Raw genomic sequence first — 18,662 nt, 5'->3', positions numbered from 1 at the left:
TAATTAACATGTGTTTTTACAGAGCAGCTTCACACCTTGTGGTTCTTGGCACTGAAATAACAGATGTTTACTGCTGCTCACCTAGTTAAGTGCTCTTTTTAGCAACTTCAGAAGGATATAAGGTTACAACAGGAGTCAAACCTGTAACCATGAAGCCAACTGCAGATCCCGTCAATGAATGCATTAATCCATTGAACCACCGGACCTCGGTGAGGCTAGCCTACTCTGCCAATCCAGGAGAGAGCAATGGAAGTCTACTGTTGTGAGATAATAGTGGCATCCATCTCACTCTGGACATGGATAGTATAAGAAGACATCCTGCCATGCTCCTGGTGACACAGCAAATGAAAATATCTCATTCTGCTAATTTGTTTCCATAAGACCACAACAGGGTGGTTCTATATTTGTGACATTTAGCCTACACGTATGGTATGACTAAATGCATCTAATCTAGGAAAGGAAATGTGATGTTTGGCTAACAAGGCGTCATATGCTTATACACAATTAGATCACAAATTATCAGTACATTTCATATCAGCATACTGTAAGTCATTGCAAAGTGAGCTCTGCGAGGTCTTGACCCATGTCATATCTTTAGCATGATCTGGGCTGGTCATAGATAAGTGTGCTTTCATCTTGAATATTTGCATGCATTGCAGTAGTACTGCTATCCTCTAATAATGGACAACTGCAATGAGCGTACTAGAGTACTGAGATTTTGGAACGTTGCTGACAGCAGTACCATCAAAACACTTACCTACTGGACAATACCCTCTGTATACACCATAGCTGTACTTTTGCTGTAGCTGGAGTATTGGATTTTAGGTCTGGCTTGACAGCACAACTGTGTCTAACATGCATTCTTACTGATTTTTTAAAGTCTACATAGAGTGATCTTTGACTCCAAACAGCAGGAGTGTAGCTTCAGGGGGCTGTTTGGAGTATGACACCCCTCAAATGCATCTGTGGCTTTGTAGTTGGGGCTGGGGGCCCCAGGTGGGTCCGTTATCTCCATCTCTAGTTTTTCATCCTTAGCCAAGTAAAAAAGACACTACAGTTAACTTTGATTCAAGCTTCCCTGCTTGTCCAAATTGTATGATCCTAGACAAATAGTTTATTTGCCTAGGATCATACAGAGCCTCCTTTTTCTTTATTAGTACATGTGAGTGCACTTTTAAATAATTGAGTTCAGGATGTGTGCTGCACAAGCACCTGTTTGATTTAATAGAGAGTAATGTTGGTCTACCTATAAGAAGAATCTAGGTCACATTTAGGGTTTCCATGACCACTGCTTGTTTAGTTGGGTCATTTTAGATTTACACCCCCTCAATCTCACTGACTAAGCTATTCCTCTGCCAACCCGAGGAGTACCACTTGCTCATCTCATGCTATTGGCCACTTGATGTATCATTCCACTTTCTTGAAAGTCCTTCAATTGGAATCTGTGAGGACTATGTAACATCTAAATAATTTTAATCGCCATGATCTTTGTTACATTCACTACTTTATGCCTTGCATGCATTCTACAGAGAATGGAGTCGTTTTCTGCTACACGTTCCCTTTACTGGCAAAGTCAATAGGGTAGGCTTTAATATGATAAACAGCATTTGTACGTGTAGCGCAAGTAAAGAGCATCTGTGAATATCTCTTTTCGACATTCTCTTCCTCCATGACTCTGGATTCTTACAACCGACTCCCCGAAACTATTCCAGTTCAATGTAGGTTTATTTTCATGAATCACGTATTTATTTCCGTTCCAGGAGAAGAGGCGTTGGGTCATACAAGTTCTGTCACCCACAGGCCACACCCCTTTTCGTGTTCACTTCAGGGAGGAGTCAAAGGGCAGAGGTCTGCAATTAGTGCAGGGAATGCATGCAGCAAAGCAGGTGTGTGTACACGTGGGGCGAGGCACACGTATTGTCACTGATAGAGAACAATGAACAGTTCAGTACTTTTCGACTTACATCTCCCTGAGATTCGTTAAGGAGTGACGGTTTTCATCATAGTTATATGAGCGGCTGCATCCTGGGCAGAGAGAAAAGTTTCAGCCAACCGCTAAAGTGTTAATCATTATACCAAACTTTATACTGTTTATTGCAATGTCTCTGGGGTTATCAAAAATGGAATTGACACGGAACCCAAAGTAGAAGGTTCACAAAGCTGCAAAGAACAACTCGAGGACAGAGCTAACTATCAATACACAGGCAGTGCCAAAGTCAATAGGTGAGGTAGGGGCTACCAGCATTTTGGCTTTCTCATAGTTTTTCTTAAACTTGTCTGTTTATTGTCGTCAATAGAAAAAAACATAGTTAAAGGCAAAAATATTTTTTGGTCATAAAAAGCACACATTGCCACAGTAGTCCCTACCACTGAAGGCAACTAAATCGTGTGAGGAAGTTCTCCTTGTGAGAGAGCAGAATACCACCAATCGCAGCAAAGTTCACCAATGGCGGAAGTGTGTTGATCCACTGATTCATGCTATGTGCTGTAGTGGGTGGAATTAAAATGAAAACGACACAACGACCACTACACGAAGAGGGATTGCTGTAAACTCTTATAAGTAAATATATTATATATAGAACTTTACTAAAATCAAAGGATCTTGCCTAGCACCAGATCTAAAACAAATGGGGATTACCATCGGAACCGTGTCTCCATACCTAATCTTGCAGTAACTCATTTGTTTTCAGACATTTTTATCACCAAAACATGTTTAAGGGTTTATCCGTTTGAAATGTTGAGGTGAAACTTGTGATCACAGTTCAGTCGGTTACATCCAAGTCAGAATGGGGAACATAGAATCAAATGCTAACAAGAGCACTTAGAGCCTACCAGTAAGAGCAGGTTCAATTAGAGCTGTGCAGACTGCATTTGCTCTAGGGGGGCCTACTTCCTCTCTCACCTCATGCTTTTGACTGGTCTACCATTATTCGATCTTGTATAGAATGCTTGCTCTGCAAAGCATGATTATCTTACATCTCCAAAATATTCTGAAACATGTCACATACAAGTCTTTATGTCATTAATGCACCATATACAGAAATAAATTGTTCTGTTTTTCACCACAACAGGCTTTTTTATTCTTTAAGCGAGAGTTCAAAATACAAGCCAGATCCACTAATCTACAAATTGTTGTTCTCTGCAGTATTCTGTGCCTGCTCGTTGCTTACTCTCAAGATATAGCTTGACCTTTTTAAATTGCATGACTTGGTTCGACTTTTCCTTCCTCAAAATATTCTTATCTTCTTCCTCTTTGAGGAACACAGATATTCTAGAAGTGCCACAGATCATTATACTAATGTTAATGTCAAGTTGCATAAATGCTCTTCACAACTAGAAACAACTGGGGTTACCTTGCATTCTAGATTGAAAGAGGGAACATTTAAAGCTGAAACCCCAGGGAGTAATACGTGAATGAGTGCTGATGTATGATTGCGCGATTGCCTTCTTTATCCAGCCCCATACGTTACTTTACAGAAAAATACTTTCGTAGCAATAGTAAAATAGAATAGAGAAACGTCCTTTGCATTAATGCATTTTGAAGTCAACCAGTGACAATTAACCCTTCATATCAATCTTACTTGGTAAATAGATTCCCTAAAAGAGATAGTTTTTTAGGAAAGTTCAATAATAAAATGTACTAAACAAGCAGAACACCTAAACAGTCTTGCTAGTCTCTAAAGTTAGGTTGCAAGACTGCTCAATATGATCCAAAGTGCATGTGACCAGCTCTGACCCGTATGTGAACAACCTATTACAATCTGAAAGTCTTACTCTTTATTTTATCCTATTGAACCTTGTAGACTCACTCCCCTTATAGCAATGATGTGAAAATAAAGGAGGTCTGGTTTGCAATATTATTGATCACTGTTGTGAGTGATTTATTTTATAGCACGTAGCGACAAACACTCATTGATGTAATCAATCTATGGATTTACAACCATTATGCTGATAATTCACAGTCCTTTTAAATTATTCATGTGATACATACACCTAACGTTCATACTACTATTTTTTGGTAAACTTCACCATCAAGAACACCTAATCTTAAAAATAATTTCCACCAAAATCTCTCTTGAAAGCCTCAAAATTATTAATTATTACAGCATATTAAATTCACTAGAGCATGGGCATGTACTGGTTAAAAAAGAATGAAAGATGTTTGAGACAAGCAGAATAGATATTCCCCACAGAGTAATGCCAAGGGTAATTGTACTAGGCCTAGGCCAATTACTATTTATTTATACATGCCTGTCAATGCATATACATATTTATGCGCCAAGACGACCACATCATGTAACTCCACACTAGTTACACACTAGTTTCCTGTGTGATTTGTATATCGACCATCTTCAGGGGTTAATCGGCATCATCAGTTTGCTCATAAGATCTTCCTCCATCTCTGTTAATGAATTTATATTTATTTGCCTTTATTTCAAAGTCATGATTCCTTAATGCGCCTAGGGTCTTATTCATGGATTTTGTGTATCAGAGTTGCGTATGTTAGAAGCACAAAGTAGTGCATGGTGGTGTTTCCTCTACAGTGTGCTACTGTGGCGGTAATTGTGGTGGTAAGTGTCAGGTACTGACTAACTGAGCAGGAAGTTCAAGTCCGCAAGTTGCACTTTGGAAAATGGTTTCTTTTATAAGATAAATAGCAGTTGGTGCAGCTGTTTTTGGTCGCCCATAAATGGCATTTTTGAGACTCAAAGCAGCGGATATTGCAACCACAAACCAAAGATGAGTCACAATGGCAGTGGCATTCACCATGTTTTCTGAACGCCATGTGATGTGAAGTGCAAGGGGAGCAGTGCCACCTGTTTCCGAAGACAGAAATGTTGCAAGATTCATAAGTATCAATGAAAAAGTGTTGCCAAATTAGACAGCCTCAGCCCTGAGCTAAATGCTTGCTTCGCAGAGCAGAGTACACAAGAAGTTTAAGGAATGCATCATTTAGTAATTACCATTAAGAAGCCATGACCTCAATCTGCTTTAGTCCAGTGCAGCATTAAATTACACTGTGTTGTCATGAAGCAATTCATTTGAGCAGATGGATTGGAATAGTGCATAAGATGTGCAGTGGTGCATTAACACACAACATAGACAACTCCTGAAAACAAGTGGTTGCTTGTGTAATTGTCGTCATTCCATCATTGGTAAGATGTGTATTTTTGGCAGGAGTGTGTCCTGTGTTTTACTTTGCATAAACGGTACTGTATTATAGAGGTGGGCAAAACACTGAAAGCTCCAGCCAGGCTCGTGCTGGCTCTGGCTCAGCCCAAGGTCTCCTTGGACCTTCAAGCCCTAAAAAGCCAAGCTTTCATGTTGCTTCTCTTTGCCACTCACATTCTAATCTCATGCACCAAGAATTAAAGACAAAAAATGACCTTTGATGTAAAAAAAAAACGGAGAGAAAGAGAAGTTCACCTAGTGGCTGAATTGCACAATGTGAAAAGAGAAAACTTGGGACCAATCCTAGCTTCCCTGCTTCACTAAATTGTGTGATACTAGGAAAATATTTTATTTCACCGAGCCTCCTTCTTCTTCACTATCACCCATGAGTGCACCTTTAAATTCGTGAGCACAGCCTATGGGCTGCTTGTGTTCGATTTAATAGACTGCAATGGTAATTCATTTATGCTGAGACTCTAGGGCACATATCGAGGGCACAAGACAACTGGCGTGTCTCTTTGTTTATTAATGACATTGCCATGTAGGGAGGAGTGTTTCTAAGTCCATGTCTAAAAACTATCACTTTTATATAATACCTCTAAATTCAGAGATATAATTTGATGCATGAAGGTGAAATGCTCCATCGTGGAAACTAATCATACTTTTTGAATTTGTAAGAGACTGTGTTATATTGCATTTGTACATGAAGCCTATTGCATGATTTACATGCCAAATATTGTATTGCCATGGTTTGGCTGTGCCAGTTCATTTGTTGGCTCGTCCACCTTTAATGTATTGTGGGAAGACAGCACCCCTCTCCTGCCGTACCCCTTCTTTTTGGATCTTGAGAAAGGGGTTCAGCTATCACTTTTTTGCACGTACGTTCCTTAAGGCCTTTCATGTTTGCTTTCGTCTCAAATGGAAATTCCTATGCGCCTTAAATTGCGCTGTAGATCACAGCGTTGCATTTTTGCCCCACGGATATAACTTTCAAGACTAGTTTTTCTAGTCAGTGTTTTGGTTTAAAATTATGTGGCGTTTCACACGTCGCCTGTTTCATGTACAGGTTCCAAGTAAGCGTTGTGTCAATTACTTTAGATTCATAAACGTGCAAGAACTGCCAATCTGATAAAAGATGGCGCGGCTGCCATGCACTCACTCACCTTTGTCCCCAACTTCATTCTTGATCCAGTCAACTACCTTGTCGACGCTGTCGGAGTCCGTCACGTCTAGCAGCGTTGTTTTAAGGCGGTTGGAGGTTGCTTCAGATAACTGCGTGGCCCCAACTTCTGTCAGGCACCCGGCAAGCACCCGAAATCCACATCTGTCGAAAGTTTTCGCAGCAGAGTTTCCAAATCCGGTGTCGCATCCGGTGATGAAAACATACTTCTCCGTGACAGTTGAGATCTTCTGTCCATCTCTGATTTTCCACCATAAGTAGCAAAACACTACGACGACGACCAGAAAAGCAACATACACATACATTTCCCCACTGAGTCAGGATACAGAGCTGCTCTGAAATAAAAAAAACAAAAACAAAAAAAAACGTTTTCTATGAGAGGAGGAACGTGGACTTTCTGTGACTGGTAACTAAAAACATCATATTAAAAAAAATACCAAAAACAGAGGGAAATGGGCGAAAGAGGGTGTTTAATTGTGCCAGCTTTTCTCAAAAGAGAGACTGCTGTTTAGTTGATTGCTATTCGGAAAGAAGCTTGAACTAAAAATACATTGTCACAAAATGGAAATCTTGTTTCAGAGATGTGATGGGCGTGTTAATTCTCTTTATTCCAACGCTGTCCTGACCAGCGTATACACTGTAGAGAGTGTTCTGCACTGATGGGAGCCAGTAATCCTGAACAGCACGAGTGGGAGTGTGCTTAGCAAGCAAAACAGAGAAGAAAACATCCAGCAGAGGAGGGAACGGTGTCAGCAGATTTGATGAGGACAAATGAAGTCTGAAAGGCTTTGATCCCCTCGACCCCCCGTGACTCATTTAAAAGCAGTGATGCGGACGCTTTTACATTGGCATTTGTTTTCAAGTCACCACTTCCCACACTTGCCCTGACAATTCGGCGCAACCTCTGTCTTCCACTGCATTTCAGAGCAGCCCATTTTTAACAGACTTTTCCCCTTGATTTTTACTTTCTATATTTGGCCTTATTCCTATTTGTTTTTCTTTTAAGAACCTAGACTTCGTGATATTTCCTATTCGCTTGAAGTCCCCTCTTCGCGAGCAATTTACAAGAATATTCAAGCAAAATATAATTTTACCAGCTGGAGCACTCTCCGGTCAAGATTCACTGAATAAAGGCAAGTTTGAAGATGTTTTCGTTAATGTAGCACTGCATAATATGTTACTGCTAACTTACCTTACCCTGATAAGCACATGCACTGCCTCCGCCTACTCTTGAACAGGGAGATTTTGGCCCATATTTATACTTTTTTAGCGCCGCATTTGCTCCGCTTTTTTACGCAAAAGCGGTGCAAATTTACAAAACACAATTGTATTTTGTGTTTGCGCCGCTTCTGCATAAAAAAATGACGCAAATGCGGCTCTAAAAAAGTATACATATGGGCCTTTGTGCCTGTCCTGCAAGGGCCAAACTTTTATTTTGTGCAAGGCCCCTTCTATAGCACTGAGGGCCTGATTTATACTTTTTTATCGCCGCAGTTGCATCATTTTTTGACGCAAAAGCAGTGCAAACGTACAAAATATAATTGAATTTTGTAGGTTTGCGTCTCTTTTGAGTAAAAAAATGACACAAATGCGGCGCTATAAAAAGTATAAGGCGCTGAATGTCCACTGGGAAAGTGGCATTCCTGCAGTTAAATGACGTGGTTCCTGTGCAGTGACTCTGTTACTTACCAGTACTCCTCATTACCCCCTCATCTTTGGCCACCCAGTCCCAGACCTACACAGTGAGGAGATGCCATGCTATCAAAACATGCATAGATAACACGTGATGCTCAAACCAAATTTATTTGAACAACATTTACATCATTACTGTTTTCAAAACTGGTGCACCACAAGAATTCATTGAATTGGACAGATCCATTCTGTAGTGTCTAAAAAAAAGTCTGATGAAACAACCAAATGGCAGCTCGACATATCTCATGTACAGATGCTTCCCAAAATGCTGCAACTGCCCTGGTGGACTGACCCTGGATGTTCAATGGAATGGTTTTCCCAAGAGATTCATAATGCTGGGATATAACTTGGTGAACCCATCGGGTGAGTGAGTTGATACCTTGTAACCTTTATGGCGGACCCATATTACACAAAGAGGAATTTGGATGATTTAAACTCTTGGTCTGGCCCAAATAAAGAGTCAAAGCTGTTTTGACATCCAAAGAAGAAGTAAACTCACTATCTGAATCTAAGTGAAACCAGGAAGGAACACCTTTTGTGCCACATGAAAGGATAAATGGACCTTGTGAATTAATTTGGCGTCCAGGTTCAGAATTACTCTATCTAGAAAGAACAAAAGAACAGGCGATACGGAAAATGAACTGTTAAGGCACCTAATTCTCCTAATCTCTTAGCAGAAGTAATAGACATCATAAAGGCCATCTTGGAAAACAACCAGGCTAGATCTGACGGTTCAGAGGCTCATAAGGTTCTAACTGCAAACCTTTTAGAACAACTGAGAAGTCCCATGAAGGGATTGGATGTGTGGTTGTTGGACATTTCCTTCTAAGCCCCCACAGCAATGTGGAGACCAATGAAGACGTGTGAAGAATCCATCTGAACATTCAGAGCCCAGATGGCTGCCCATTGAGAAGACAAGGTGGAAGATGACAGTCCCTTTAAAAAAATAATCCCTCAGAAATTCCAAAATCTGGAAGAGATCAATGGCTAAGGGATTGAGATATCTTGAAGCACACCACAGAATTTAAGAACCCCAAGGCTTCTTGTATGAGGCTAATGTAGATGGCTTTTGTGATGACTGAATATCCAGAGCAAACCAGCCTTAACCAGCCAATCAGTGCCATGCGTACCACTTCATGATCCAAGCAGTCAATTTGAGATGTTGTAATTGGACAGCCGGAAGACCAGGAAACTGAAGCAGTGGAGGTTGACGAGATAGATGGACATATTCCCCTTTGGAGAGACTCATCAAGAGCAGAAACCACAGTCGTCATAGCCATAAATGGGCTACAAAGGTCACAGTGTTTCCTCTCCTCCTGAATCTTCTATAGCATTCTCGGGAGGAAGCGAATTGAAGGAAATGCACAGAGTCTCCCTGGAGGCCAAGAGATCAAGAGAACATTGATCGACCAAGCTTGGGGACACCAAGGTTCTGAACAGATTCTGGGAAGCATGGCATTTTGGGGCAAGGCAAACAAGACAATCCAGGGACTCCCGAACAGTGCACATACTTGACTGAACTCCCTATCAATGACAGGTGATAGATGATAGAAAAAGGCATGTTCCAACTGAGACTGTCTGCCCTGAAATTCAGACCCAACCGGAGATATACTTCTGACAAGGCTAGAAGGTGATTCTCTGCCCAGGAAAAATTTGATTTACAACCCAATTCAGCTTCCATCTCTTTGTAGCCTCTTGATGGTTCAGGTTTCATCTCGTCACCTAGTAGTCTATCCTCGAAACTAAATTCATGCCTTCCAATTGTGGAGTACAGACCTGGAGGGCCTGCCACACTATTTTTATCTCCTTCCAATTGGAAGACTGACTAGCTTCCCATGATGACCAGGGCACTTTCCTGTTCTGATTCCCCAGGCTAGCTCCCCACCCCCAAACTGCATCTGTGGTGACCTGTATCAGGGATGTGGGTTGCAACAGGACACCCTTTGACAAATCACTGGACACTTGACACTAGACACTGATCCAGACAATGGTGAATCCGAGGTGTCACTGGGATTAAGTATTGTAATTTTGAAAACGTGGCAACCACTGAAGCAGGATATGATTCACTAAAGGCTTGAGATGAAACCTTGCCCATGGAACCACCACCATTGTGGCTGTTGTTAGTCTTTGTACTTTGAGCCATGCTCTTGCTGACAGATTGGTTTGTTATTTGAAGTGTAATCACCAGTTACATGTGCTCCTGTGCCTTTAAAAAAGAAAAAGCAGGTAATAACCATTCGTCAAGGTATGTAAATATAGAAATGTTCTGCAAATGCAAAACAGCTACAACAGGCATAAGCACCTTTGTGAAAACCCTGGGAGATGTTACCAAACCGAAAGGCAAAGCCTGAACTGAAAATGCTGGTGACCAACAGCACAATGAAGGAATCTTTGATTGTCTGGATGAACTGGGATGTGAAATTAGGTGTCCTGTAAGTCCAAAGTGACAAGGAGATCCACCACTGCAAATAACAGAAGTATGGGCTGAATTGAAATCATTTTGAAATGTTCCACCAAAACATATTTGTTGAGTACCTTGAGTTTCAGTATGGGACGTAATCTCCTGATGGCCATGGGAACCAAGCATAACATTTAATAAAAACCTCTTCCTCTCTGATCTGATGGAACAAGAATCACTGCTCCTTTGCCTCCTAAAACCTGGACACCTTGCATAATTGCCAGTTGTTGAAGCTTGTCTTTTGACAAGGGAGTGCGAAGGAATCGGTCTCAAGAAGGTTCAGTGAGAAAAGGGACTTGATAACCGCATTTGATCATCACCAGGACTCATCTGATCATAATGCATTCCCCCCACTGAGGAAAGAACCGACCTTATTTTGCCCCAACTTCCAGATAGCGATTTATGTTGCTAGACTCCACTATTGGGACTGGTTGGTTGGACTTTGATGCCAAATGCACCTCCTGTCCCCCGGCCTGGCCTCAAAAGTGATGTTTGTTCTGAACCAGTTGAAATAATTTCTTTGTAACAAAGGAATTCTTCCCAGCCACAGGCCTCTATGGTTTTCTAAATCATCTGATCTAGTTCAGGACCAAAAATATTCTTTCACCTAAAAGGAAGTTTTTGGATCAAAGACCTCTGACTGGATTAAAGTTTCCAGGATTTCATCCATAACAATCTCTAGCCTGCTACAGCAGCTCTAGCAGATGATTAAGCAGCCCAGAGAATGTGATGTCAGAGAAGAACTGGGCAAGGAGTTCCATGTTAAACAAAAGAGCCGTAGGTTCCTTGTTATTCTGAACAGTGTCACTCAATGTTTGGAAGTCCTTAAGCAATGTCTGAGTGACATAGGCTGCACATGTGTTGGCTTTGATAAAGAAAGTTGCGGCTGCATAGGATCCGTTTAAGAATTTCTTCTACCTTCTTGTCTACCATCTCAGAAAGTGTAGCATTTTCAGAACCCACACTTGACTGTTGGACCTGGCCCTGTTTACAGGGTTATACCCAAACTTTTTGCCTTCTTCCTCCTATTTTTTCTGACCTGTTTTTGTTGGCTTTAGGACTCTGGACACTTTACCACTTCTAACCAGTGCTAAAGTGCATATTCTCTCTGTCTAAAATGTATTGGTAATTGGTTTCGCCATGATTGGCATATTTGATTTACTAGTAAGTCCGTAGTACAGTGCACTATGTTTGCCCAGAGCTGATAATTGTAGGAAGTTGGCTCTGTATGTGCTATTTCAAAGTAAGGAATAGCATGCACAGAGTCCAAGGGTTCCCCTTAGAGGTAAGATAGTGGCAAAAAGAGATAATACTAATGCTCTATTTTGTGGTAGTGTGGTCGAGCAGTAGGCTTATCAAAGGAGTAGTGTTAAGCATTTGTTGTACATACACACAGGCAATAAATGAGGAACACACACTCAGAGACAAATCCAGCCAATAGGTTTTGTTATAGAAAAATATATTTTCTTAGTTTATTTTAAGAACCACAGGTTCAAATTCTACATGTAATACCTCATTTGAAAGGTATTGCATGTAAGTACTTTAGGAACTTTGAATCATTACATTAGCATGTATACTTTTTACATAAAACACAATAAGCTGTTTTAAAAGTGGACACAGTGCAATTTTCACAGTTCCTGGGGGAGGTAAAGTAATGTTAGTTTTAACAGGTAAGTAAGTCACTTACAGGTTTCAGTTTTTGGTCCAAGGTAGTCCACCGTTGGGGGTTCAGAGCAACCCCAAAGTTATCACACCAGCAGCTCAGGGCCGGTCAGGTGCAAAGGTCAAAGAGGTGCCCAAAACACATAGGCTTCAATGGAGAGAAGGGGGTGCCCCGGTTCCAGTCTGCCAGCAGGTAAGTACCCGCGTCTTCGGAGGGCAGACCAGGGGGGTTTTGTAGGGCACCGGGGGGGACACAGGTCAGCACAAAAAGTACACCCTCAGCAGCGCGGGGGCGGCCGGGTGCAGTGTGCAAACACGCGTCGGGTTTGTAATGGTTTTCAATGAGAGATCAAGGGATCTCTTCAGCGTTGCAGGCAGGCAAGGGGGGGGCTCCTCGGGGTAGCCACCACCTGGGCAAGGGAGAGGGCCTCCTGGGGGTCACTCCTGCACAGGAGTTCCGTTCCTTTAGGTGCTGGGGACTGCGGGTGCAGGGTCTTTTCCAGCAGTCGGGAAATGGAGTTCAGGCAGTCGCGGTCAGGGGGAGCCTCGGGATTCCCTCTGCAGGCGTCGCTGTGGGGGCTCAGGGGGACAACTTTGGTTACTCACAGTCGTAGAGTCGCGGGAGGGTCCTCCCTGAAGCGTTGTTTCTCCACCAGTCGAGTTGGGGTCGCCGGGTGCAGTGATGCAAGTCTCACGCTTCTTGCGGGGAGTTACAGGGGTCTTTAAATCTGCTCCTTGAAACAAAGTTGCAGTTCTTTTGGAGCAGTGCCGCTGTCCTCAGGAGTTTCTTGTCTTTTCTTGAAGCAGGGCAGTCCTCAGAGGATTCAGAGGTCGCTGGTCCCTTGGAAAGTGTCGCTGGAGCAGGTTTCTTTTGGAAGGCAGGAGACAGGCTGGTAGGACTGGGGCCAAAGCAGTTGGTGTCTTCTGTTCTTCCTCTGCAGGGGTTTTTCAGCTCAGCAGTCTTCTTCTTCAGGTAAGTTGCAGGAATCTAAATTCTTAGGTTCAGGGAAGCCCTTAAATACTAAATTTAAGGGCGTGTTTAGGTCTGGGGGGTTAGTAGCCAATGGCTACTAGCCCTGAGGGTGAGTACACCCTCTTTGTGCCTCCTCCCAAGGGGAGGGGGTCACATCCCTAATCCTATTGGGGGAATCCTCCATCTGCAAGATGGAGGATTTCTAAAAGTTAGAGTCACCTCAGCTCAGGACACCTTAGGGGCTGTCCTGACTGGCCAGTGACTCCTCCTTGTTGTTTTCTTTGTTTCCTCCGGCCTTGCCGCCAAAAGTGGGGGCCGTGGCTGGAGGGGGCGGGCAACTCCACTAGCTGGAGTGTCCTGCGGTGCTGTGACAAAGGGGTGAGCCTTTGAGGCTCACCACCAGGTGTTACAGCTCCTGCCTGGGGGAGGTGTGAGCATCTCCACCCAGTGCAGGCTTTGTTACTGGCCTCAGAGTGACAAAGGCACTCTCCCCATGGGGCCAGCAACATGTCTCTAGTGTGGCAGGCTGCTGGAACCAGTCAGCCTACACAGATAGTTGGTTAAGGTTTCAGGGGACACCTCTAAGGTGCCCTCTGGGGTGTAGTTTACAATAAAATGTACACTGGCATCAGTGTGCATTTATTGTGCTGAGAAGTTTGATACCAAACTTCCCAGTTTTCAGTGTAGCCATTATGGTGCTGTGGAGTTCGTGTAAAACAGACTCCCAGACCATATACTCTTATGGCTACCCTGCACTTACAATGTCTAAGGTATTGCTTAGACACTGTAGGGGCACAGTGCTCATGCACTGGTGCCCTCACCTATGGTATAGTGCACCCTGCCTTAGGGCTGTAAGGCCTACTAGAGGGGTGACTTATCTATACCTGCATAGGCAGTGAGAGGCTGGCATGGCACCCTGAGGGGAGTGCCATGTCGACTTACTCGTTTTGTTCTCACCAGCACACACAAGCTGGCAAGCAGTGTGTCTGTGCTGAGTGAGGGGTCTCCAGGGTGGCATAAGACATGCTGCAGCCCTTAGAGACCTTTCTTGGCATCAGGGCCCTTGGTACCAGGGGTACCACTTACAATGGACTTATCTGGATGCCAGGGTGTGCCAATTGGGGAATCAAAAGTACAGGTTAGGGAAAGAACACTGGTGCTGGGGCCTGGTTAGCAGGCCTCAGCACACTTTCAATTCAAAACATAGCATCAGCAAAGGCAAAAAGTCAGGGGGTAACCATGCCAAGGAGGCATTTCCTTACACAACCCCCCCCCCAAACGAAAGAGGATGAGACTAACCTTTCCCAAGAGAGTCTTCATTTTCTAAGTGGAAGAACCTGGAAAGGCCATCTGCATTGGCATGGGCAGTCCCAGGTCTGTGTTCCACTATAAAGTCCATTCCCTGTAGGGAGATGGACCACCTCAACAGTTTTGGATTTTCACCTTTCATTTGCATCAGCCATCTGAGAGGTCTGTGGTCAGTTTGAACTAGGAAGTGAGTACCAAAGAGGTATGGTCTCAACTTCTTTAGGGACCAAACCACAGCAAAGGCCTCCCTCTCAATGGCACTCCAACGCTGCTCCCTGGGGAGTAACCTCCTGCTAATGAAAGCAACAGGCTGGTCAAGGCCATCATCATTTGTTTGGGACAAAACTGCCCCTATCCCATGTTCAGATGCATCTGTTTGCACAATGAATTGCTTGGAGTAATCTGGAGCGTTTAGAACTGGTGCTGTGCACATAGCTTGTTTTAGGGTGTCAAAGGCCTGTTGGCATTCTATAGTCCAGTTTACTTTCTTGGGCATTTTCTTGGAGGTGAGTTCTGTGAGGGCTGTCACAATGGATCCATATCCCTTCACAAACCTCCTATAGTACCCAGTCAAGCCAAGGAATGCCCTGACTTGAGTCTGGGTTTTTGGAGCTGCCCAGTCCAGAATAGTCTGGATCTTAGGCTGGAGTGGCTGAACTTGGCCTCCACCTACAAGGTGTCCCAAGTAAACCACAGTTCCCTGCCCTATCTGGCATTTGGATGCCTTGATAGAAAGGCCTGCAGATTGCAGAGCCTTCAAAACCTTCTTCAGGTGGACCAGGTGATCCTGCCAGGTGGAGCTGAAGACATCAATATCATGAAGATAAGCTGCACTAAAGGATTCCAACCCAGCAAGGACTTGATTCACCAACCTTTGGAAGGTGGCAGGGGCATTCTTTAAACCAAAGGGCATAACAGTGAACTGATAATTCCCATCAGGTGTGGAGAATGCTGTCTTTTCTTTTGCTCCAGGGGCCATTTTGATTTGCCAGTACCCTGCTGTTAAGTCAAAGGTACTTAAGAATTTGGCAGCCCCTAATTTGTCTATTAGCTCATCAGCTCTAGGAATGGGATGAGCATCTGTCTTGGTGACAGAGTTGAGACCTCTGTAGTCCACACAAAACCTCATCTCTCTCTTTCCTTCTTTGGTGTGAGGTTTGGGGACTAGGGCCACTGGGCTAGCCCAGGGGCTGTCAGAGTACTCAATTACTCCCAATTCCAGCATCTTGTCGACTTCCACCTTGATGCTTTCCTTAACTTGGTCAGACTGTCTAAATATTTTGTTTTTGACAGGCATGCTGTCTCCTGTGTCCACATCATGGGTACACAGGTGTGTCTGACCAGGGGTTAGGGAAAAGAGTTCAGCAAACTGCTGCAGGACCTTCCTACAGTCAGACTGCTGTTGGCTAGAGAGGGTGTCTGAGTAGATCACTCCATCCACTGAGCCATCGTTAGGGTCTGATGAGAGGAGATCAGGGAGAGGTTCACTCTCAGCTTCCTGGTCCTCATCTGTTACCATCAACAGATTTACATCAGCCCTGTCATGGAAGAGCTTAAGGCGGTTCACATGGATCACCCTCTTGGGGCTCCTGCTTGTGCCCAGATCCACCAGGTAGGTGACCTGACTCTTCCTCTCTAGTACTGGGTAAGGGCCACTCCATTTGTCCTGAAGTGCCCTGGGAGCCACAGGCTCCAGAACCCAGACTTTCTGCCCTGGTTGAAGTTCAAAGGGTGAGAATCCTACTCCCTTCTGAGGCACCTCTCTGTAAGCGAAAAGCAGACATGGCAGGAGGACATCCCATCTCCTTTTGAGTTTTTCTGGGAGCCCCATGATCATGCCCTTTAATGTCTTGTTGAATCTCTCAACAAGGCCATTAGTTTGTGGATGATATGGTGTAGTGAATTTATAAGTCACTCCACACTCATTCCACATGTGTTTTAGGTATGCTGACATGAAGTTGGTACCTCTGTCAGATACCACCTCCTTAGGGAAGCCCACTCTGGTAAAGATACCAATGAGGGCCTTGGCTACTGCAGGGGCAGTAGTCGACCTAAGGGGAATAGCTTCAGGATACCTAGTAGCATGATCCACTACTACTAGGATGTACATATTTCCTGAGGCTGTGGGAGGTTCCAGTGGACCAACTATGTCCACACCCACTCTTTCAAAGGGGACCCCCACCACTGGAAGTGGAATGAGGGGCGCCTTTGGATGCCCACCTGTCTTACCACTGGCTTGACAGGTGGGGCAGGAGAGGCAAAACTCCTTTACCTTCTGGGACATATTGGGCCAGTAGAAGTGGTTGACTAACCTCTCCCACGTCTTGCTTTGTCCCAAATGCCCAGCAAGGGGAATATCATGGGCTAAGGTCAGAATAAACTCTCTGAAACCCTGAGGCACTACCACTCTCCTAGTGGCACCAGGTTTGGGATCTCTTGCTTCAGTGTACAGGAGTCCATCTTCCCAATAGACCCTATGTGTTCCATTTTTCTTGCCTTTGGACTCTTCAGCAGCTTGCTGCCTAAGGCCTTCAAGAGAGGGACAGGTTTCTTGTCCCTTACACAACTCTTCCCTTGAGGGTCCCCCTGGGCCTAAGAGCTCAACCTGATAAGGTTCCAGCTCCATAGGCTCAGTTCCCTCAGAGGGCAGAACTTCTTCCTGAGAAGAGAGGTTCTCTTTTTCTTGCTGTGTTGCAGCTGGTTTCCCAGCTGACTTTCCTTTTCTCTTGGTAGGCTGGGCCTTTCTTCCAGACTCCAGCTCTACTTTTTCACCCTGTGCCTTGCACTGTGCCCTTGTCTTGATACACACCAGTTCAGGGATACCCAGCATGGCTGCATGGGTTTTCAGTTCTACCTCAGCCCATGCTGAGGACTCCAGGTCATTTCCAAGCAAACAGTCTACTGGGATATTTGAGGAGACCACCACCTGTTTCAGGCCATTGACCCCTCCCCACTCTAAAGTTACCATAGCCATGGGATGTACTTTAGTCTGATTGTCAGCGTTGGTGACTGGATAAGTTTGTCCAGCCAGGTATTGGCCAGGGGAAACCATTTTCTCTGTCACCATGGTGACACTTGCACCTGTATCCCTCAGGCCCTCTACACTTGTCCCATTAATTAAGAGCTGCTGCCTGTATTTTTGCATGTTAGGGGGCCAGGCAGCCAGTGTGGCTAAATCCACCCCACCCTCAGAGACTAATGTAGCTTCAGTGTGACACCTGATTTGCTCTGGGCACACTGTTGATCCCACTTGGAGACTGGCCATTCCAGTTTTAGCTGGATGGGAGTTAGAAGTGGTATCTTTCTTGGGACAGGCCTTGTCTCCAGTTTGGTGTCCAGACTGACTACAGCTACGACACCAGGCCTTTTTGGGATCAAAGTTTTTACCCTTGTACCCAGAATTGTTTTGTGAAGAGGCTCTGGGCCCACCCTCATGTGCAGGTTTTTGGGGGCCTGTAGAAGACTCTTTACTATTTTTGTTTTTGGCTGTCTCACCACCCTTCCCCTGGGGAGGTTTTGTGACCCCTTTCTTTTGGTCACCCCCTGTGGAAGTTTTGGACACCCTAGTCTTGACCCAATGGTCCGCCTTCTTTCCCAATTCTTGGGGAGAAATTGGTCCTAGGTCTACCAGATGCTGATGCAGTTTATCATTGAAACAATTACCTAATAGGTGTTCTTTCACAAATAAATTGTACAGCCCATCATAATTACTTACACCACTGCCTTGAATCCAACCATCTAGTGTTTTTACTGAGTAGTCTACAAAGTCAACCCAGGTCTGGCTCGAAGATTTTTGAGCCCCCCTGAATCTAATCCTATACTCCTCAGTGGAGAATCCAAAGCCCTCAATCAGGGTACCCTTCATGAGGTCATAAGATTCTGCATCTTTTCCAGAGAGTGTGAGGAGTCTATCCCTACACTTTCCTGTGAACATTTCCCAAAGGAGAGCACCCCAGTGAGATTTGTTCACTTTTCTGGTTACACAAGCCCTCTCAAAAGCTGTGAACCATTTGGTGATGTCATCACCATCTTCATATTTAGTTACAATCCCTTTAGGGATTTTCAACATGTCAGGAGAATCTCTGACCCTATTTATGTTGCTGCCACCATTGATGGGTCCTAGGCCCATCTCTTGTCTTTCCCTTTCTATGGCTCGGATCTGTCTTTCCAAAGCCAATCTTTTGGTCATCCTGGCTAACTGGATGTCCTCTTCACTG

The 18,662-nt window shown here is 44.3% G+C and overlaps 1 protein-coding gene across 3 annotated transcripts in view; it reads right to left on the bottom strand.

Annotated features, from left to right (window-relative positions):
- Positions 1–18,662, bottom strand: part of DHRS9 (dehydrogenase/reductase 9) — a 93,855-nt gene that overhangs the window by 66,466 nt on the left and 8,727 nt on the right. The window contains exons 1-2 of one of the 3 annotated variants that reach the window (XM_069225282.1): positions 6,790–6,996; positions 6,336–6,687 (exon numbers count right to left, since the gene is read on the bottom strand). In XM_069225282.1, the coding sequence (XP_069081383.1) occupies positions 6,336–6,657 (322 nt within the window). In that variant the 5' untranslated portion in view covers positions 6,658–6,687; positions 6,790–6,996. Of the gene's footprint in view, positions 1–6,335; positions 6,688–6,789; positions 6,997–18,662 lie in introns of those variants that run through there. The other 2 variants (XM_069225281.1, XM_069225283.1) reach the window with 2 other exon arrangements.

Source organism: Pleurodeles waltl, chromosome 3_1 (genome assembly GCF_031143425.1).
Source record: "Pleurodeles waltl isolate 20211129_DDA chromosome 3_1, aPleWal1.hap1.20221129, whole genome shotgun sequence".
Taxonomy (NCBI): Eukaryota; Metazoa; Chordata; class Amphibia; order Caudata; family Salamandridae; genus Pleurodeles; species Pleurodeles waltl.
This window is presented reverse-complemented; position numbering and strand designations above follow the sequence as displayed.